This window comes from Culex pipiens, chromosome 1, assembly GCF_016801865.2.
Source record: "Culex pipiens pallens isolate TS chromosome 1, TS_CPP_V2, whole genome shotgun sequence".
Taxonomy (NCBI): domain Eukaryota; kingdom Metazoa; phylum Arthropoda; class Insecta; order Diptera; family Culicidae; genus Culex; species Culex pipiens.
The window spans coordinates 26150195-26173850 of NC_068937.1; the positions used below are offsets into that span (position 1 = coordinate 26150195).

Here is a 23656-nt window from a genome sequence, read left to right on the forward strand (position 1 = left end):
TACCTACAACTTTGCCGAAGACACCAAATCGATCAAAAAATTCTTTCAAAAGATACAGATTTTTGAATTTTCACATATCATTTTTGTATGGACAGCTGCCAAATTTGTATGGAAAATTATATGGACAAACTAATGATGCAAAATGGCTTCTTTGGGCATACCGAAGCCACCAAAAAAGTTTCAGTCGGATTAAAAAATACAAAAAAAATCGAATGACCGAAATCCTAGAGAACTGCTCACATGTGACTGCAAATCTCAACTGCTGAACCCTTGAAATTAATTTCAAAAACTCCGCTTGTCGGAGGAGGGATCTCTTCCAGAATCTGGATCAAGCCTATTCATTCAAGACAAAATATACCTAATTGTATGTTGTGGGCATTAGCCATAACGGTATGATTTTTATTTTTTCTATACGTGGTTTTCCCTTGCACAAGAAAAAAGCACAAAAGCTTTGTATTATTTCACTTTTAATATTGAAATATTTCTCCAGAAACGATCAGATATTGATATTTTCATACTCTGTAAAATTTAAACAATTCTGCATCCACTCAAACGATTTGCGAGACATTTCTATATGAGGAACTGACTTGCCTTTATTTTGCATATGGGACAGCGTGAAAGTCATATTTATTTTGGAATTATTAGAACAAACATTATTTTTTTATTCAATAGGCTAAAATAACATGTGAAAACAAGACTTTAGTTAAGTTTATCTCATTTTTGACAAAAATACATATGGGACGGACTAGATTGGAGCGGCAGAGTACAACTGTTCAAAAAAAAATAATTCAATTCCTTCAGTTTACTTACTTACTTACTTTTGTTGGCGCTACACCATTAGCTTGGCCTGCTGCACGATTCTCCGCCAACAAGCTCGGTCCATGGCTGCTTGTCTCCAGTTTTGCGGGGCACCCACCCTCTCCAAATCGTTCTCCACTTGGTCCACCCACCTCGCGCGTTGCACCTCCCTACGTCTTGTTCCTACCGGCTCCGACACAAACACCAACTTCGCAGGGTTGATCCTCTGGTTCCGCTGGCTCAATTGCTCGGGTCGCTCCGGCATCCTAGCAACATGACCCGCCCACTGCAACCGTCCAGCCTTCGCGACCTTCCGAATGCTTGGTTCGTTGTAGAGCTGCGCAAGCTCGTGGTTCATTCTCCGCCGCCATCCGTCGTTCCCAAATACGCCGCCGAAGATGGTCCTGAGCACTCGACGTTCGAATACGCTTAGCGCTCGTAGATCCTCCTCGAGCATTGTCCACGTCTCGTGCCCGTAGAGGACGACCGGTCTTATCAGCGACTTGTAGATGGAGCACTTCGTATGTAGGGAGAATTTCCGGGACCTTAGGCTCTTGTGGAGACCGAAATAGGCACGACTTCCAGCGATGATGCGTCTCCGAATTTCCCTGCTGCAGCTGTTGTCCGACGTCACCAACGATCCGAGGTATACAAACTCCTCTACCACCTCGAATTCGTCGCCGTCGATCGTAACGCACGGTCCAATGCGAGCCCTAAGGGACTCGGTTCCTCCTGCCAGCAGGTACTTTGTCTTCGCAACATTCACCCTTAGCCCAACCTTTTCTGCTTCCCGCTTCAAGCCAGTGTACGCATCAGCAACCGCCTTGAGCGTTCTGCCAACAATGTCCATATCGTCGGCGTAGCAGATGAATTGGTTGGACTTGCTGAAGATCGTGCCCCGCATATTGAAGCCCGCTCGTCTCATAACACCTTCCAGTACCACATTGAAACAGAGGCAAGAAATCCCATCACCTTGCCGAAGCCCCCCGAGTGAAGGAAACGAGTCCGATTCCGCACCCGATATCTTCACACAACACCTAGCACAATCCATCGTCATTCTGGTCAGTCTTATCAGCTTCCCGGGAAAGCCGTTTTCGTCCATTATTTTCCATAGCTCTTCGCGATCGACTGAGTCGTACGCGGCTTTGAAGTCGATGAATAGGTGGTGCGTGGGGACTTGGTACTCGCGACACTTTTGGAGGATTTGTCGCACAGTGAAGATTTGGTCGGTCGTCGATCTCCCCACGACGAATCCGGCTTGATAGCTTCCAACAAAATCCTCTGCTATCGGCGATAGACGGCTGAAGAGGATCTGGGAGAACACTTTGTAGGCCGCGTTGAGTATTGTGATGGCACGGTAGTTCTCACAATCTAACTTGTCCCCCTTTTTGTAGATCGGGCATATCACTCCTTCTTTCCACTCCTCCGGTAGCTGTTCTGACTCCCAGATCCTGACTATCAGACTGTGCAAACAGAACACCAGCTTCTCCGGGCCCATCTTGATGAGTTCTGCACCGATACCATCCTTCCCAGCCGCTTTGTTGTTCTTCAGCTTCTTGATGGCATCCTTAACCTGGCCATGGTCTTCGTTTTCTACATACACGAATGGTATTCCGGGTCTATAGGACCCAGAAATGTTTTCAGCTGCCAAAATTCGAGATTGTAACCGATTTTGGATGTCTTGACCGCAAATGAAAGGCTAGGATGTCTACTTTCTGAATCCGACCGGCAGAACCGGTTTTGGACACCGTGGCCACCGGGAACCTGCTATAACCGAAAAAAGTCCTTTTTGAGGCCCCTACTTTGAGGACCTGTATCTCCGAAACGATTGCACATAGCAGGTTGCTTCCGGTTGCATTTGACAGATAATAACCTGAATTTTAAGCCCCAGAAAAAATAATTGGTCCATAGTGGCCACCGGTTCCGGTAATCCGGAACTTCCGGAAAACTTGATTTTTGCAGTTTTTGACATAAAACCGTCACACAGACCAGTATTTTGAAACGGATTATTTTACAAATCATTGCAGAAGGATACTACATACTACCCCTGACTGTTTGGTATCGGTTCTGGCCAACTCTGGCCAATCCGGAACCGGTTCCAGGGTACCACTAAAACGGTTCCAATAATTGTCACGCTAGAAACCCGTCATGTTGCATATCAAACTTCATGAAATTGCATGTTATGACCATCTGAGGTCATGCCGATGTCCTCTGACCCATCCTGGTCACTCCGGAACCGGTTACCGGTGGCCACTGAGGGACACTATCGGAATATGCATAAACCCTATCATCCGACGTATCAAACTTCATGAAATTGAAAGTTATGACCATCTGAGGTCATGCCGATGTCCCCTGACCCAACCTGGTCACTCCGGAATCGGTCACCGGTGGCCACTGAGGGACACTATCGGAATATGCAATAAACCCTATCATCCGACGTGTCAAACTTCATGAAATTGAAAGTTATGACCATCTGAGGTCATGCCGATGTCCTCTGACCCAATCTGGTCACTCCGGAACCGGTCACCGGTGGCCACTGAGGGACACTATCGGAATATGCAATGAACCCTATCATCCGACGTGTCAAACTTCATGAAATTGAAAGTTATGACCATCTGAGGTCATGCCGATGTCCTCTGACCCAACCTGGTCACTCCGGAACCAGTTACCTGTGGCCACTGGGGGACACTATCGGAATATGCAATGAACCCTATCATCCGTCGTGTCAAACTTCATGAAATTGAAAGTTATGACCATCTGAGGTCATGCCGATGTCCTCTGACCCAACCTGGTCACTCCGGAACCAGTTACCGGTGGCCACTGGGGGACACTATCGGACTATGCAATGAACCCTATCATCCGACGTATCAAACTTAATGAAATTGAAAGTTATGACCATCTGAGGTCATGCCGATGTCCTCTGACCCAACCTGGTCACTCCGGAACCAGTTACCGGTGGCCACTGGGGGACACTATCGGACTATGCAATGAACCCTATCATCCGACGTATCAAACTTCATGAAATTGCATGTTATGACCATCTGAGGTCATGCCGATGTCCCCTGACCCAACCTGGTCACTCCGGAATCGGTCCCGGTGGCCACTGAGGGACACTATCGGAATATGCAATGAACCCTATCATCCGACGTATCAAACTTCATGAAATTGAAAGTTATGACCATCTGAGGTCATGCCGATGTCCTCTGACCCAATCTGGTCACTCCGGAACCGGTCACCGGTGGCCACTGAGGGACACTATCGGAATATGCAATGAACCCTATCATCCGACGTGTCAAACTTCATGAAATTGAAAGTTATGACCATCTGAGGTCATGCCGATGTCCTCTGACCCAACCTGGTCACTCCGGAACCAGTTACCGGTGGCCACTGGGGGACACTATCGGAATATGCAATGAACCCTATCATCCGACGTATCAAACTTCATGAAATTGAAAGTTATGACCATCTGAGGTCATGCCGATGTCCTCTGACCCAACCTGGTCACTCCGGAACCAGTTACCTGTGGCCACTGGGGGACACTATCGGAATATGCAATGAACCCTATCATCCGACGTGTCAAACTTCATGAAATTGAAAGTTATGACCATCTGAGGTCATGCCGATGTCCTCTGACCCAACCTGGTCACTCCGGAACCAGTTACCGGTGGCCACTGGGGGACACTATCGGACTATGCAATGAACCCTATCATCCGACGTATCAAACTTAATGAAATTGAAAGTTATGACCATCTGAGGTCATGCCGTTGTCCCCTGACACAACCTGGTCACTCCGGAATCGGTAAACCGGTGGCCACTGAGGGACACTATCGGAATATGCAATGAACCCTATCATCCGACGTGTCAAACTTCATGAAATTGAAAGTTATGACCATCTGAGGTCATGCCGATGTCCTCTGACCCAACCTGGTCACTCCGGAACCAGTTACCTGTGGCCACTGGGGGACACTATCGGAATATGCAATGAACCCTATCATCCGACGTGTCAAACTTCATGAAATTGAAAGTTATGACCATCTGAGGTCATGCCGATGTCCTCTGACCCAACCTGGTCACTCCGGAACCAGTTACCGGTGGCCACTGGGGGACACTATCGGAATATGCAATGAACCCTATCATCCGACGTGTCAAACTTCATGAAATTGAAAGTTATGATCATCTGGGATCAAGACGATGTCCTCTGACCCAACCGGGTCACTCCGGAACCGGATACCCGTGGCCACTTGGTGACACTCTCTGATTATGTAATAAACCCTATCATCCGACGTATCAAACTTCATGAAATTGAACATTCTTACCATCTGAGGTCATGCTAACGTCCTTTGAACTTATCTGGTCACTTCGGAATCGGTTTCCGATGGCCACTTGGGGACACTTGTGCAATATGCTAGAACCCTAACATCCGACATATCAAACTTCATAGAATTGAAAATTATTACTATCCCAGGTTATGCCAACATCTGTATCCTTCTGTATCGCACAGCAAAAAATATGTGAATTTTGGAATGTTGAAAATTTGGATAACCACTTTTTTGAGTAATTTTACCTAAAAAATGTGTAAAAATGTGAACCTAATGAAAATTCACCAGAAACTGATAAAAATTACCCAAATCCTGATGTAATATTACACATATTTTTGACACCAAATCTTTCACCATTTTCTCATTCCTATAGTTTTTAATCTGGCTATCAATATCAAACGTTTTTTCACATTGGGCACTTGTGCTACCACCTAAGAAGGCTATCTTTTGTAATATACCCTGGTTACAGTCCATACTACAAATTACTCGTATCCATGGGATCGGTAGACGAGGGGTTATTTTGCAGACATTGTTTATCCATTTATCCGGCAGAGTAAATGTGCCGAGCTTTCTACTCAGTTAAACAAAAACGACAGAGGTTGTTAGGCCCCATGCCGATTTTGTGCAGGTGATATATATCAGGACAATGTCCTGTTAGAAGCCCTGCGAGTATTTGTAGTTCCCTATGGTTTAAGCCAAGATGTTTCTTGGTAATTGAAGGACTTGGAGTGATAAAAGTTTACGCTTGTCTTAATCCACGCATCTCGCACCAGATTGAAGCAATTTGCGATTGTCCTCAATTCGTCACTTGTGCTATCTTGTAATACGTCTGCTGTAAAAAGATAGGAGATAGATAGCACACAAGCGACGAATTAGTTATTTCTTGCTCCACGGCTGTTTTTGAGATTCCAAGGAACGGCTCGGGATCCACGAATATGTTTGATAAGCCAAGTCTGGCAAGTTCATCAGCCATTTCAATGCCTTCAATGCCGCAGTATCCTGGTACCCAAAACAACATGCCGAGTAGCAAGTTCCAAACATGTTTGGATTCGCATTTAGAGGATTTTAACGCCAATAGTGCAGCTTAGCTATCCGAGAAAATACCGATTTTTGCGTGTCTATAATTTCTAAAATATCAAAATCAAAGGTTAGATGAAAGAGTTTCTGCACCCAAATCTCGGCAACACTCGGTTTGAGAGAAAGACGGCCTCATGAAGTTTGATATGTCGGACGATAGGGTTTCTATTCCGCATATTCCACAAGTGTACACCAGTTGCCACCGGTAACCGATTCCAAAAGCCAGATAGAGTTAGGGGATGTTAGCGTAATTACCTTAGATGTAATATTGTTCAATTTCATGTTGTTCGATATGCCGTCATTGCATATTACGATAATGTTCCCCAAAAGCCACTGGTAACCGGTCCCGGAGTGGCCCTCAGTGGCCATAGGTAACCGGTTCCAGATTGATCAGGTAAGGTAAGTTGAAGTTTCGGATGATAGGGTTTCTAGCATATTCAACAAGTGTTCCCAAGTGGCCATCGGAAACCGATTCCGAAGTGACCAGATAAGTTCAAAGGACGTTAGCATGACCTCAGATGGTAAGAATGTTCAATTTCATGAAGTTTGATACGTCGGATGATAGGGTTTATTACATAATCAGAGAGTGTCACCAAGTGGCCAACGGTAACCGATTCCGGAGTGACCAGGTTGTGTCAGGGGACAACGGCATGACCTCAGATGGTCATAACTTTCAATTTCATGAAGTTTGATACGTCGGATGATAGGGTTTATTGCATATTCCGATAGTGTCCCCCAGTGGCCACAGGTAACTGGTTCCGGAGTGACCAGGTTGGGTCAGAGGACATCGTCTTGATCCCAGATGATCATAACTTTCAATCTCATGAAGTTTGACACGTCGGATGATAGGGTTCATTGCATATTCCGATAGTGTCCCTCAGTGGCCACCGGTTTACCGATTCCGGAGTGACCAGGTTGGGTCAGAGGACATCGGCATGACCTCAGATGGTCATAACTTTCAATTTCATGAAGTTTGACACGTCGGATGATAGGGTTTATTGCATATTCCGATAGTGTCCCTCAGTGGCCACCGGTGACCGATTCCGGAGTGACCAGGTTGGGTCAGGGGACATCGGCATGACCTCAGATGGTCATAACTTTCAATTTCATGAAGTTTGATACGTCGGATGATAGGGTTTATGCATATTCCGATAGTGTCCCTCAGTGGCCACCGGTAACCGGTTCCGGAGTGACCAGGATGGGTCAGAGGACATCGGCATGACCTCAGATGGTCATAACATGCAATTTCATGAAGTTTGATATGCAACATGACGGGTTTCTAGCGTGACAATTATTGGAACCGTTTTAGTGGTACCCTGGAACCGGTTCCGGATTGGCCAGAGTTGGCCAGAACCGATACCAAACAGTCAGGGGTAGTATGTAGTATCCTTCTGCAATGATTTGTAAAATAATCCGTTTCAAAATACTGGTCTGTGTGACGGTTTTATGTCAAAAACTGCAAAAATCAAGTTTTCCGGAAGTTCCGGATTACCGGAACCGGTGGCCACTATGGACCAATTATTTTTTCTGGGGCTTAAAATTCAGGTTATTATCTGTCAAATGCAACCGGAAGCAACCTGCTATGTGCAATCGTTTCGGAGATACAGGTCCTCAAAGTAGGGGCCTCAAAAAGGACTTTTTTCGGTTATAGCAGGTTCCCGGTGGCCACGGTGTCCAAAACCGGTTCTGCCGGTCGGATTCAGAAAGTAGACATCCTAGCCTTTCATTTGCGGTCAAGACATCCAAAATCGGTTACAATCTCGAATTTTGGCAGCTGAAAACATTTCTGGGTCCTATAGACCCGGAATACCATTGGTGTCAGTTTTTTTTTAGTGGGCACTTCCGGTGGCCACCGGAAGTTCATTTTTGGCCAGAATGTGTGTCTTAGTAAGATACACAAAGTCACAAAATTTCAGATCTCTAGGTGTTTTTGGTCAAAAGTTACAATTACTTTTATAGTGCTACTGGGTCCTATAGACCCGAAGACCATGCCCGGGTTAACTTCCCTCAGCGTGGGAACTGGCTCCACACCTTCTCCTGCTGCACCGATGTAGTCCTTTCTTCTGCCGTCTTGGACCCCTGCCTCTGCTTCTGTGCCATTCAGGTGTTCATCGAAGTGTTGCTTCCACCTGTCGATCACCTCGCGCTCGTCCGTCAATATTACTCCATCTTTATCCCGGCACATTTCGACTCGCGGCGTGAAGCCTTGGCGGGATCCGTTGAGTTTTTTGTAGAACTTGCGCGTCTCGTTTGAGCGATGCAGCTGCTCCATGTCCTCGAATTCCAACTCTTCGTGGTGGCGCACTTTCTCCCGGAAGAGCTGGTGCTGCTGCCTTCGCTTCTGTCCATACGCCTCTTCGTAATCACGGAGATTATACTGCAGCATTGCCCTCCGTGCTGCATTCTTCTCCTCCAAAATCGCTCGACACTCCTCGTCGAACCAATCGTTCCGTCGTCCTCGTTCCACAAATCCGATGGTGCTTTCCGCTGCGTTGGTGATGGCTGCCTTGACGCTCCTCCAGCAGTCCTCGAGGGGAGCTTCCAACAGCTCACCCTCCCCTGGCAACGCAGCCTCCAGCGAATGCGCGTACCGGGATGCGACTTCCGGTAACTTAAGCCGCTCCAGATCCAGCCGCGGAGGGCGGCGGTACCGAACGCTTTTCGCCAGGGAAAGTCGTTGGCGCATTTTCACCATCACCAGATAGTGGTCCGAGTCGACGTTGGCGCCGCGATAGGTCCTGACGTCGATGATGTCGGAGAAGTGTCTACCGTCGATTACGACGTGGTCGATTTGCGATTCCGTTCCTTGTGGCGATCTCCAGGTGTACTTGTCTCGGAGGTTATGCTGGAAGCAGGTACTTCGTACGGCCATATTTTTGGAGGTGGCGAAATCGATCAGTCGCAGGCCGTTTTCGTTCGTGCGTACGTGGGCGCTGAACTTTCCTATCACCGGTCTGAATTCCTCCTCCTGGCCAACCTGAGCGTTAAAATCTCCGATGACGATTTTGACGTCATGTTTTGGGCAGCTGTTGTACGTCCAGTTCAGCTGCTCGTAAAATGCGTCCTTGTCGTCATCTTCGCTTCCTGAGTGCGGGCTGTGCACGTTTATGATGCTGATGTTGAAGAAACGGCCCTTAACCCTCAACACGCACATTCGGTCGGTGATCGGGGTCCACCCAATCACACGATCGAGCATTTCGCCCAACACTATAAAGGCTGTCCCGAGCCTCTTTTTCTTGCCGCGGCTCTGGTAGATTCTACAACCCAATCTTTTGTACTCTCGTACCTCTTCCGCGCCTATCCAGCAAACCTCCTGCAACGCTACGATGCTGAACTTGCGGACCCTCAATATGTCGGAGAGTATGCGGATACTCCCGTCAAATCTGAGAGACCTGCAATTCCACGTCCCGAGCTTCCAATCGTGGGACCTCGTAAGATGTCCAGTTCCGTGCCGATTGGTCCGGCTCGCATCGTGTGCTTCCTGCACTGGTGTTTTACGGCGGGTTCGTGTGGCCTGCACCAACCCCCTGTCTCGCCGGAGGACCATCGTGCCGGTAATGTTTAGAGTCCCACGCCGACACAAGGACTTTCACTCAGCCGCCCCTAACCTGGGGAACAGACGCTCGGGGGGTGGGGGGGGGGGGGTTCAGCCAACTATAACCTGCAATGAGCCGCCCCTAACATGGGGAACAGACGCTCATGAGGGGGGAGGAGGCTGAACACCGAGTTTTCGGGCCGCCCCTAACCTGGGGAACAGACGCTCGAAAGGGGGGGGGGGGGGTCGTTGGCAACACTTACCGCTTTGGTGAGCCGCCCCTAACGTGGGGAACAGACGCTCACGTGGCGAGAATGGGATCAACAACCCACAATTCCAGGCCGCCCCTAACCTGGGGAACAGACGCTTGGTGGAGAAGGGGGGGGGGGGGGTGCTTTGGCGCGTACGTGGTACGGTGGACTCTTCCGCTTACTTCTTTTGTTATTTTATTTATTTTTTTATTTTTTTTTTTTAGCTAAACTTTTTCACTTTTTTTTACCACCGCCGGTTCCGATTGGACCCACTGTGCACTTCTTTGCGCTTTCTCTTCCACACACAGTTCCCGCATCACAGACGACGACGACGACACCGGCCTCGCTTAGAGACCCTAAATAGGGAGACTGGTCTAAGCTGGCTAAATCGATCTGGCAACGTATGTTTTGAGCTTGGCAACACTGATAAGTTTTGCAGGGCGTAAAGGCAAATGCTCGTTTGGATACGTCAAACTCGTGTCTGTTTGGGTACGTCAAATTCACTTGGACCAGTCTCCCTATTTAGGATCTCTAGCCTCGCTTTGTCGTGTTTGCAGTACACGTTCCTGCACACAGCACAACACAATACACGAAAACAGCGTTGACGACGACGACGATGCCTTCACGCTTCTTTTGTCTTAATTCTGCTGCCCGCGCGAAACCGAGATTTTGGCGAAATTAATTTCCTAATTTGCCTCGATCGCGGCAATTAAAACGCCGGTTTTTCACTGTTCACGTATCGAGCACTGGTTCACACGCGGATTGAACGAACTTCGCGGCTCACTGACACGGATTACGTCGGTTAATCGAACTTTTGGTGGGACCTGTCGAGACTACCGCTGTGCTCTCGTGCACGCACACACCTTCAGTTTGAATCAGCAATTTTTCACGATTAGTTTCCCATACAAGTCTCCATACAATTTAGGGGCTGTCCATACAAAAGTGGCACGTGACCCCCTTCAACCATTTTTTTCTGGATTTTACCTAGAGAGCCTATATGGAGAGGCAAAATGTCACTCTCAGAGTTCCAATCGAACTGTCAAATCGGGGTTCCAATCGAGCAACAAGGTTGGAATCAATTTAATATAATTTTGGCAAAAAACGAGACCTATAACAATCACAAGTATTGTAAAACTGTTGTTGATAATAATCTGGTAGTTTTTTGTTATTTTTGTGTTTGTTCGGTACAAGAAAAGTGCCAGCATCAAAGAAAAACTACAAGTTTTTCAACCTTAAATTTGAATAACTTTGGGTGTTTGAAATTTCTCCCAGAACATTTCATTTCCCTATGTAGGTCCCTAATTTTACCGGGTGTCATTTGCAAATACCGAAATAAAAAAATTCCCCAGACGTGTGTGACATTGTGAAAAATTATTGAAAAAGCGACTGGAAAATTATGACATACAGCAAACAGGCACAAGAAAATAAATGGTTGTAGAAAAGGACTTGAACTACCGATAAAAAATAATTCAAAAATATTTAAACATAAATGAACAAGGAAATTTTAAAACATTTCGAAAATGCAGTGGAGGGTATAACTGAAAATTGAAGATTTATTTTTTTAATGTTTTTGACCTACCTTAAGAAAAATATCCGACCCATGGTTGCTGAGACATAACCTTACAATTATTTTAAAAAAAACTACTTTATCTTGTTAACTGATACACTGTTTAATTTTTTTTAAATGTTCTAATCTATTCGAGTTTTTACCATCTCTATAATTTCAAAATCACGACTTATATTTCAAAAGGGCCAAATGCCACGTTCACGTTCTCGACCAAATCTAATCATATCTAAACCAAGAATTTGATCCTGTTCATGTTTGTACTGAGGTTGTTCATCCCAAACCCAAACCATCAGCTCGACCAGCCGCATGTTCTTAGTATCTTAACACCTATCCTATATAGTACAAAGTCTGCTAGATCGTAAATATGTCGGCTGAGCAACTAAACGGTTTTCCATTAGAGTAAACACGACACTCTGTATAAACTTCAAATGGAATATTATGCTGCTGCCCCGATGCTTCTCTTGTTCGATGAAATGAGAGGGAGGAGGGAGAAGAAACGAAAAATCCATCCGTCCCATCGCGCGTTCTTGCTGCATCACTGGACCGGGGGGACGACACACATTTTTTTTATATAATTTTGAAACCAGACCCAACAAGCGGAAGGTTCACCTCGGTTCGCTGGTAATAAGGTCTGGTCTGGGGAAGCAGTCACTCAAAATGGGTTCGCCCCAATATGCTTATGGACAAAACCACTCTCACACACACGTGCTCTAGAACGGATGGAAAATCTATGATAAACTCGGAAGGGAAAGCAAACAAAACCAGTAAACTGTGTGCTGTGTCTAGAATGTGAGGCAGTGTTCGCAAAAGTGGCTTAAGTCAAGGAAATTATTGTGTTCGCAGTCATGCTGTAATTTCCAAAATTGTAGTTTGAGGTAATATGGACAACTTTTTCAAATTAATTTTTCTTCAGATTTGAAACGAAAATTGCAATGTAAATAACAAAATCATGGCAGAAGGCGTAGATTGCGAGATAAAATTTAGGTGCCTTCGACAATGTTGCTTTGATTGGCAAGCCCAACAATATTCTAGAAGACAAAAAAATTCCCAAAAATAAGTTATATTTTCAAAATAACCCTAATCGTGAATCACCCTAATTTTCAACCAAACCAAAAGTTCCCCTTTCCATTTGCAACAACCCTTCTGAAAACACCAAAGCTCCAAAGCTTCACATTTTTTCGGAAAATCAATTTTCCACATGAATTTGTGATCTGGACCACTGTGCACTGTCACGAGATATCGAAAAATGGAACTCGGACAAAGTTTCATGCAAATCGATTTCGTGTGAGTTGGTAGCGAATGACCCCATTTGCACCCAAATTCAAGTTGTGCGCCAATTTTTTAACATTAGAAAAATAAAATGGATTGATTATATCATTTGTTAACTTGAAGTACAGTAAAGTTAAAAATCAAAGTTTGGCAACGAAATTCATCACTGGTAATCTTACAATCGGTTTTCAATTATATAATGGTTCACCGATCTAAATTCTTACTCAACTACTCATTCCGTTTACAAAAAATGAAGTTGTTGTTTAAGTTTGAAACGTGTTTAAAACTAAATTTTCAAAACTTGAAATTTGTATTGAGATAGAGCAAATAAATAGTTTAAAATGTAAAAAAAATCATGGAAAAGCTAAAAAAAATATTTTAGGTGTTGAACAATTCTCTACCAAAACCGGAAATGGATTTTATTTGTATTTTTTTGTTTTGACTCAAACTTTGTGGGGGCCTTCCCTATGACCAAATAAGCTATTTTGTGTCATTGGTTTACCCATACAAGTCTCCATACAATTTTGGCTGCTGTCCATACAAAAATGGTATGTAAATATTCAAACAGCTGTAACTTTTGAGTAAATTTTCTGATCAATTTGGTGTCTTCAGCAAAGTTGTAGGTATTGTTGAGGACTTTTGAGTAAAAAATAGGTACACGGGAAAAAAATTGCAGATTTTTTAATCAACATTTTTTCACAAAAACTCAATTTCCCAAAATACGTATTTTTTGATTTTCGAGATTTTTTGATATGTTTTAGGGGACAAAAATCCGCAACTTTTGAGCTATAGAGAAACATGGTCAAAAAATCTGCCGCCAAGTTATGAATTTTTGAAAAAATAGTGATTTTTGGAAAAAAATCCAAATTTCATACAAAAACAAATTTGAAATCAATTTTTGATGCAAAATTGAATTTGCAATCGAAAAGTACTTTACAATTTTTTTGATAAAGGGCTTAGTTTTCAAGATATAGGCACCGAAAGTTTGATTTCAGCAAAATATTTGCAGTTTTTCGATTTTTATAAATAGTGACCATGAGCGACCATTTTTAAAAATATTTTTTTTGAAAAGTTCAGAAAATTTGCTATAAAATTGTCTAAGAGACATTGAAGATTGGACCTCGGGTTGCTGAGATAGAGCCGCTTTAAGAAAAAGAAACACGAAAATTGAAGTTTTCTAAATCTCACCAAAACAACCCACTTTTTTTTAATGACGATATCTCAGCAATTAATGGTCCGATTTTCAATGTTAATATATGAAACATTCGTGAAATTTTCCGATCTTTTCGAAAAAAATATTTGGATTTTAAAATCAAGACTAACATTTTAAAAGGGCCAAATATTGAATATTACGCCCATTTAAAATGCTAGTCTTGATTTAAAACTTTTCAAAAAAAAAATTTTAGAAATGGTCGCTCATGGTCACTATTTTTAAAAATCGAAAAACTGCAAATATTTTGCTGAAATCAAACATTCGGTGGCTATATCTTGAAAACGAAGCTCTTTATCAAAAAAATTGTAAAGTACTTTTCGATTGCAAATTCAATTTTGCTTTAAAAAATAACTTCAAATTTGTTTTTGCATGAAATTTGGATTTTTTTCCAAAAATCACTATTTTTCAAAAATTCATAACTTGGCGGCAGATTTTTTGACCATGTTTCTCTATAGCTCAAAAGTTGCGGATTTTAGTCTCCTAAAACATATCAATAATCTCGAAAATCAAAAAATACGTATTTTGGGAAATTGAGTTTTAGTAAAAAAAAGTTGATAAAAAAAATCAAATTTTTTTCCGTGTACCTATTTTTTTCTCAAAAGTCCTCAACAATACCTACAACTTTGCCGAAAACACCAAATTGATCAGAAAATTCACTCAAAAGTTACAGCTGTTTGAATATTTACATACCATTTTTGTATGGACAGCCGCCAAAATTGTATGGAGACTTGTATGGGTGAACCAATGACAAAAAATAGCTTATTTGGTCATAGGGAAGGCCCCCACAAAGTTTGCGTCAAATCAAAAAATACAAAAAATAAAAATGGTCGAAATCGGCCGATTTCGTAGAGAGTTGCTCATAAGGCTTTAGGCCCCTATTTTTCATACCGTGCATCTTTTTTTTAATAAAGTCTACAATTTTGACGAAAATATCAAAACAATCAGCAAATCACTTCGAAAATCCACATGCCCATTTTGTATGACCAGCCCGCAAAATTGTATGGAGACTTGAATGGAAAATCCAATGATGTAAAATGGCTTTTTTGACATTCGGAATAATACATGACACAATTTCATCCAAATGCAAAAATTAAAAATTGAGAAATTCTGAAACGCAAAACAAACTTTTGATTTTTGTTCAATAAAAATGTCATGTTTCATGACGTCGCCATCGTGCTAACTTGTCGTACGTGCATTTTGGGCCAAATTGAGTTAAGAACGCCATTTTGTGCAGCTCACAATGCCTCACCTTTTGACCTTCACAGATCCCCAAAATTCGATTTCAATCCTGAGATATTCAACAAAAACCGAAAAAACTCCGTGCACTTTTGTCACTTTACATATGAAAGTAGTTTCAATCTTGTCGTGCTATCTTGTCACTCCATGAAAATTGATGTAAGTGCGACAAAAGGCCAAAGGGATTTCAGGCCAGGAAAGTCAGGATGCGTTTGTCGCACGTACAAGCTAGACTACCGTAAACATTTGTAAATGTAACTCGGGACTCCAGCAACCAACTTCAACCAAACTTTGGGACAATGCACAGAATGGTGAGCCAAACAAAACGTGTTTGTTATTGTTTACATTGTGTGCTCTCGTTTTTGAATATTCAAGGTCAAACATAAAAACGCGTTTTTCTCGGAACGTCAAAATGGCGGGTGCGACAAGATAGCACGACGACGTCGATGAATGATTTTTGTTTTTTCATTCTGATTTTTGCAAAACTGTTAACAGGGCAAAAATGAGAATAACTTTTTTTAAAGATGGTATACAGTATGTAAAAAAAGTATTTACACCCCTCGGGCACTATGCACATTTTGTGATGAAACATGTAAACAATTTAATGTTGACATAAACCTAGTACTAAGTTCTGTTCAGAAACTCATGCCAAACATTTTGCTACAAAAAGCTCATGAAAAGATGATTTCTATAAAAAGTTATATAACAAATACTATTACGAAACTAAAAAAGGTGCAAAAAAAGTTTGTACACCTTTCGAAAAATTAACATAAATAATGTTATTTGTTGACAAATCACCATAAATCCAGTCTCCCAACTTCAAATAGGCATCCTTGACTGATTTATAAAATAATTTGGATTGAATATAAAGTTTACTAACAACTTAGTATAAAAGTTTATATAACTCTGGAAATTCTATATAAAACTTATCTAAACTTAATTTTGCAAACTTTTAATTCAACTAAATGTCAATATATTACCATATAATTGCTAAATAAACATTTTGGAGTGGGTATAACACCGTTTTGGGGGTATTTGTATCGATAGAATAGATTTTTCGTTGGAATTTCGTACCAACCCGGAATTACGTCGTCGGAAAATCCGCCGGCATCCGAACCGGTCCACAATTCACAAGTTAACCTATGTGGCATCAGAAAGGGCATAAAATTTCCGATCTTTTGATACCCATACATCCAGGTTTTCTATAAAACCCACGTTTTTAAATACCTAAGCAAAAACGTTGTTATGGTTTCGTTTGAGCAACCTGCCAAAAATGTATGGAATTTCGTAATTTTTGTTCTCGTGGATCAAACTTACTTTTTGCCCAGGTATTTAAAAACATGGGTTTTATAGAAAACCTAGATGTATGGGTATCAAAAGATCGGAAATTTTATGCCCTTTCCGATGCCACATAGGTTAACTTGTGAATTGTGGACCGGTTCGGATGCCGGCGGATTTTCCGACGACGTAATTCCGGGTTGGTACGAAATTCCAACGAAAAATCTATTCTAGCGATACAAAGACCCCCAGAACGGTGTTATACCCACTCCAGAATGTTTATTTATCAATTCTATGGTAATATATTGACATTTAGTTGAATTTAAAGTTTGCAAAATTAAGTTTAGATAAGTTTTATATAGAATTTCAAGAGTTATGTAAACTTTTATACTAAGTAATTAGTAAACTTTATATTCAATCCAAATTATATTTTTAATCAGTCAAGGATGCCTATTTGGAGTTGGGAGACTGGATTTATGGTGATTTGTCAACAAATAACTTTATTTATGTTAATTTTTCGAAAGGTGTACAAACTTTTTTGCACCTTATTTATTTTTGTATTAGTATTTGTTATATAACTTTTTATAGAAAACATCTTTTCATGAGCTTTTTGCAGCAAAATGTTCGGCATGAGTTTCTGAACAAAACGTAGTACTAGGTTTTTGTCAAAATTAAATTGTTTACATGTTTGATCACAAAATGTGCATAGTGCCCGAGGGGTGTAAATACTTTTTTTACATACTGTATATATATAAAGAACTATAAAGAAGATTAACTTTCTTCAAAATGCAATGTGAAAATGAGACACTCTTGCGGCATTCTTCCCATCACCATCCTCAATCGCCTGCGAATGAAAAGCCACAATCTGGAAAAAATCTATATTTATCTCTTCTCTTCTCTCTCTTTTCTCCCCACTTTCATCACACCAGGGAAAACGATGAAAAGCCAGCAACAGTTGCAGCACCAACAACAACAACAACAACATCGCTAGAAGCATCGCGTAGCAACGCTGCTCGCAGTATCACCAGTAACGGCATTCGAGGGGACAAACCCAAAGCCAACTACGACGAGCCAGACGGCAACGAGCAAAGCAAAACGGTGCCCGCCGTCGGCAGCGAACACGTGGCCAAGGGAGGAGAGACGAAGAAGCCAGAGGACAACAACAACAACAACAACAGCAACTTCCGCCTGCATCCGACGAATCTGGAGCAACTGCATCAGTCCAGTGAGGTGTGTCGGATCAACAGTATGTTTGGCGGCGGTGGCGGCGGCTTGAAAAAACTGTCCGCGGCCAAACGGTTCCGGAATGCGGCCCTCGGGTTGACCAACGGCGTCAACGATGGGTTCAACCTGGCCGCAAGCACCGGCGATTTGCGGCCAATCAACGGCGCGGCCATTGGGCCAGATGGTGGCGGTGGTGCGGTGGCCGGCAACAATAATCGCGGAATCACCGTCGGCAGTGGCAGTGTAACAGATCTGCGAAAATTGAGCGCCAAAACGAAGCCGGCGAAGGCGATGATGACGACGCTGGAGCCGAAACCGCTTACCGATATCAATCACAACAATCTGGCCAAGTGGAGCGCGGAAAGGTGAGTTGCGTGTGTGTGTGTTGTGGGGCAATGTGAGGTGGACTTGTGTGTGATGAACTGGAAATGTGTGGTTTAAGGTGCGATTTAATCGAGCGGGAAATCAATTTTCGGTGTAATGAAGGGCAGTGAGTAGAGAAGATCATTGGAATGAGAGATGAAATGAAATTATGACACATGTGTGTCAAAAATAGTGAGAACTGGACCTGAAAGTTGACGAATTACATATTTTCTTTTTCTATTATTTTAGTGTAAATATTTTTCTACTTGCCTATATATTGTAAATAATTTTAAAATGTCATAATGCTGGTACAAATTTTATTTAAAGTTTTTGCCCCAACCCCCCCCCCCCCCCTTTAAAGTTGGCCCGAAAAATCAGGGGGCAAAAAAAATAAAATTTTTCAAAAAACTTCCAAATTTCAATGCAAATTTAAAGAAAATCAGCTGAAATCAAATTAACATGCATTTCCCTGCGTTTAGAATCATTTTAACCCACCGGAGGTCGCGTACGTGTACTTTGTACACAGTTTATAAGGGCACTTGTAAGAAAGGCGAAAACACGCGACTTCCCGAAGGTTGAGCATTAGAGTGTAACAAAAATGACTTTTTGGCGGGCATTCAGGGGTTTGTTCAGGTGGGCATACTGAGCCTAAATCCCAAATATGAGCTTGATTGGACGTAACAGGAGCTGGCGCTCCGCCCTTCAATTTTAAATGGGATTTAAACCGTAAAAAAAGATTTTTTCAAACATGTCACTTTTTGAGGCATTTTGGCCACCAATGCGTTTACCAAAAACATCACTGGCGTGTAGGCCAGATCCTTGCGCATCTTTTGGTATATATAACATTGAAGTTTGGAGCATCCTAGAGCTCGGTACAGACCTTCAAAGTTTGGCATTTTTTCGAAAAATCGGCCCCGGCAAAACAGATATGCGTCGCACCTCGCGACGCCCGAAACGCCATTTGATTTTGCTGGGACCGATTTTTCGAAAAAATGCCAAACTTTGAAGGTCTGTACCGAGCTCTAGGATGCTCCAAACTTCATTGTTATATGTACCAAAAGATGCGCAAGGATCTGGCCTACACGCCAGCGATGTTTTTGGTAAACGCATTGGTGGCCAAAATGCCTCAAAAAGTGACACGTTTGAAAAAAAAAGTGAATTAAAAATTACCAAAAATTTTTTAACGTGAATAATTTATTCTGAGTGTAGTCCTTAGGGACCATCCATAAACTCGGTCGCAGATTTTTGCATTTCTGAAAAGTTGGCATTTGATGTCCCCTCAAACATATCAAAAAATGAAAAAATAATAAAAATAGTGTTTTTTGCAAATCAAGTATTAGTGACAAAAAGTGAAATAAAAATCACCAAAAATTTTTTAACGTGAATCATTTATTCTGAGTGTAGTCCTTAGGGACCATCCATAAACCACGTGGACACTTTAGAGGGGGGGGGGGGTATGGCGATTGTCCACGCTCCAAACATTTTTTTTTGTATGGACAATTGTCCACGAGGGGGGGGGGATGGGATTTCAAAAAAAAAGTGTCCACGTGGTTTGTGGATGGTCCCTTATCCATACCTACAACTTTGCCGAAGACACCAAATCGATCAAAAAATGCCTTCAAAAGGTACAGATTTTTTTCATACATCATTTTTGTATGGAAATTTATATGGAAAAGCTAATGATGCAAAACGGCGGATTAAAAATACAAAAAAAAAAACGAAAGACCGAAATCTGAGAAAATTGCTCGAATTCAAAAATTTAAAAATTCACAAATTCAAAAATCAAAAATCAAAGAATTTCAAAATTTTATAACATACAATTAAAAAATTAAAAGTAAGTTTTGTTCAAATTGAGATTTTTCAATTGTTTTAAATTGTTGAAGATTTATTTTTAATGCTGACTCCTTTTAAATTAGTTTTTTTCGTTTCTTTTTATAAAAATTTTCTTGTTTTTGTCTTTCTTACTAAAGAAAGGTATAGGATTTGCTTTTGGCTCCGACGCCAAATCAAGCTTCGTTCCCAAATCATTTCTCGAGCAATATTCATTTGAAAAGTCTGCAAAAAATCATGGACGATCGATTTTCGACGCCCGATCGATTGACAATGACAGAATTGGTCTACCTCCAATATCCGAATTTTGGCGCTTAATTTACTGTAAAGCACGCGTGACGTCCGTGTGTGGTAAAAAAGTGCTCAATTTTGTGGTAGGGGGTTTCTCAGAGCCCACATTATGGATTTAAGCTCTCTTGGGAGCATTTGAAAGGGGATGTGCTGAACCTGAACCAGTTCCATACCAAATTTGAATTTATCCATTTTTTATGGGGACTCGGAGTGTGTTTTCACCAAATCAGGCGGTTTTCAAATGAAAATTCGGTCGAAAATTGAAGTATTGAAATCGTTTATTTATCCAAAAAATTGCATTTTTCCAGCCCTACATCCTCCAAAATTTTCATCTATGTCGGTAATGTGGTTCTTGATTTACAGCTTGTGGACCAATTCACTGTGAGGGGGAAAACCCCTAAAAAAGGTAAAAGCCAATTTTCACCAAATGCCAAAACTATTCCTTTGGCATTTTATCTAATTTTTTTTCTCCACATCATAATCTAGACCATACTCGATGTTCTGAAACAAATTTGACCTCATTCGGATTTACCGTTCAGATTTTAGAAAATTTCCATTTTTGCCTTTCTTACTAAAGAAAGGTATAGGATTTGCTTTTGGCTCCGACGCCAAATCAAGCTTCGTTCCCAAATCATTTCTCGAGCAATATTCATTCGAAAAATCTGCAAAAAATCATTGTCAAGTTGAGCTTCACATGCAGACGCGAGCAATGCTGGCGCGTGATGCTGGCGCGTATAGAGTTTTGATACTAGATTACCCCCTTTTAGTGCACGTTGCTTTATCGATTGCTCGGTCATCACACATCGCCTATCATTATTTTCTATGCTAAGCTTCAGTGAACGCAAACTAGACGCAATTAGCTATCTGTTCTGAAGCCTCATGCTCATTCTTTTGCCTTTCTTTTTTGTTTTGCTCATTCTCTGATCGATATCTGGGCGAACGAATTTCTGGGAAGCGTCCAAGCTTCCCATGTGCCAGTGACAGTGCACATCGCGGACTTGGTTTTCTAGCTTCGGTACTAGCCTTTTTGTGTATTAGTATTTTTGTTTATCGTACCAGCGCACCAAGGTGGTTTATTCGGTACGTTTGCGTTTGTCGTAGTGAAGTCCCACCGAGCGCTCAGTCGTTGTTTGCTTCCCAATCCCAAAAACGCCTAAATGCATACTCTGGCTTGCTTATTGAAAGCTCATAATTTTGCCTAACGCCTAAATGACAGTTTAGTGAATTACAGTAGGCGTTTCAAAGCTTTCAAGAACATTTATGCGGCTTTACCGTTACATCGTTGTTTACAACACGGCAAATTCTCGGGTGTTGAAACACTTTCTGCCAGTCATTTTGTTACCACTTTAACGCTCTGGAGCAAGACGGAATTATTTTGTTTTCTCGTTAATTTTTAATATTTTGAAAAGTGCAAAAAAACACTCAGAGAATACGAACAATTTAGCGATATGCAGAAAACATTATGAACATCGCAAATTGTGAGCTAAATCTCTGTCGCAAAAACAATGTGTTCTGAGTTTAAAAATCGAAAATGCTTGTGTGCGAGCACAACTTACAACCGGCCATGGCAAATAGGGCAAAAACCAGCGCTTTTCAGTTATATGAAAAATATGGTTGAGTTTCGAATTGATTAATGAATGGACCATTCTTTATTTTGCTATTTCTTTGAAAAACAAAATCAACTGCCGTTAACTTCCTTTTGTAAGAAAGGCTCTATCTCACCCCAGGTGTGATTAAATCGGGTTTTTTTATTTTTTTTTAATTTATTGATTTCTAAACTTCTTTTGATTAGGTCCTATACAGAAATGTAAACATTGAGTGTGTCCTTCTCACACCTTATGTCACTTTCTATCGGAGTAAGCATACAGTAAATGTAAAAAGTAAAATGATATAGTAAATGTTTATATTTGATCATAGGACGTAATAAAAAAGCCTAGATTTAATTTTTTTTTAATATTTTCTTCAATTTTATAAATTATTTCAAGCTCTAATTTTTTACAAGTTTTTTATTTTTAGTTTTTCTTTTTCATGTTTTTAATTGCTTTAATCATTTTTATTTTTTGTTGCATCTTCTTAATATTTTTTTCAATTTCAAATTTGATTTGCTTCGATGTTTGCCCCCAACGCTGGAGATGCATTAATATAGTTTTTTTGAAAGTTTTCTTAATTTGCAACTTGGGTATCAAATGATGTGAAATTTTGTTTGCATTTTTATTTTATAAGAGTTTTTTTTTGTGTAAAATACTTAATTATCTGTTTTTGAAAGCACTTTTTTTTCATATTGGTATCAAAATAAGTGAAATATTTGATGCACTTTTATTATCCAAGATTTTTTTTTGTAAAATAATCAAATTTTCACATATTACCGTATGTTTTTGATACCGTCATCTGGGGCAGAATATTCAAATATTTACAAAATTCCATATTTTTATAATATCGAATTTTTCATTAAAATTTCAATATTTTTGAAAAAATACAGTACTCCGTAAAAATTTTAGTATTTAACAAAAAAAACCTCTAATAAAGAATAAAATATACAAGGTTTGATTTCGTTTGATACCCATGAACCAAATTTAAAAATTTAAGCATATTCGAAAAAATAAAGTAGGGGAACAGCATCTAATTCCAGCGTGCCTCTAATGTTGCCAAATCAGCACTTTGACATTCAATTACAGCTCATTAAAAGCGTTTTCAACTGAAATCGAGTGATAAATAGCTCAATTAGAAGTTAGCAAGCAAGTGTCTATCAAAAGTTTTGCAAATCTAGTTGTTTAAATAGTGAAAATCAGCAAATTGGATGGAGTTAGGAGCGAGTGCTTAACCTGTCAAACATACGAGAATTTCCCCTATAATATGAAGTTCAATTATCTGAAGGTATGGGATTCGGATAATCAAATCACGAACAAAAAAATGTTTTCGTATTTTTTCTTTTCTTGTTTTTAACAGAAAATTTGAGTTTTTCGATCCCATTTAAGGTGAAGCCGTTGATCATTTTCGAAGAAAATTAATCATCACTATAAAATATTCTGTATTAAATTCAATTTAACGAATTTCTGCACCAAAAGGAATCAGCATGTGCCGGTTGTTGCCTTCTTGAAGCCACTGAAAAAATTTTTGATTTAAATCAAATGTGCTTCAAAATTTATATAATTTTGTGGCACAGTCATTGACGTCTTAGTTGGCAATCATTGATTAATGACGATTTCCAGAACTTTACAAGGAATGGGATAATCGTTACCAAAAGGAATCAGCATGTGTAGGGCACTATTCTAAACAACTTGTTGAAGGAATTTTGTCAAAATATTGAAAGCGACGCAAAAATTATATCTTTGAACGAAAAATCATGACAATGATGGAAGTCTTCACGTTAAGTCAAATTTGAGTTGTTGATTGCCTATAAAAAAT

At 41.0% G+C, this 23656-nt stretch overlaps 2 protein-coding genes across 3 annotated transcripts in view; one reads left to right on the plus strand and one right to left on the minus strand.

Moving 5' to 3' along the window:
• LOC120413332 (uncharacterized) overlaps window positions 1-23656 on the plus strand; it is a 113165-nt gene that overhangs the window by 79766 nt on the left and 9743 nt on the right. For both annotated transcript variants that reach the window (XM_052706579.1, XM_039574108.2), the window contains exon 5: window positions 17473-18132. In XM_052706579.1, the coding sequence (XP_052562539.1) occupies window positions 17473-18132 (660 nt within the window). The remainder of the gene's footprint in view (window positions 1-17472; window positions 18133-23656) is intronic.
• LOC120413331 (probable ATP-dependent DNA helicase HFM1) overlaps window positions 1-23656 on the minus strand; it is a 76435-nt gene that overhangs the window by 11824 nt on the left and 40955 nt on the right. The gene's annotated exons all lie outside the window — the stretch shown is intronic.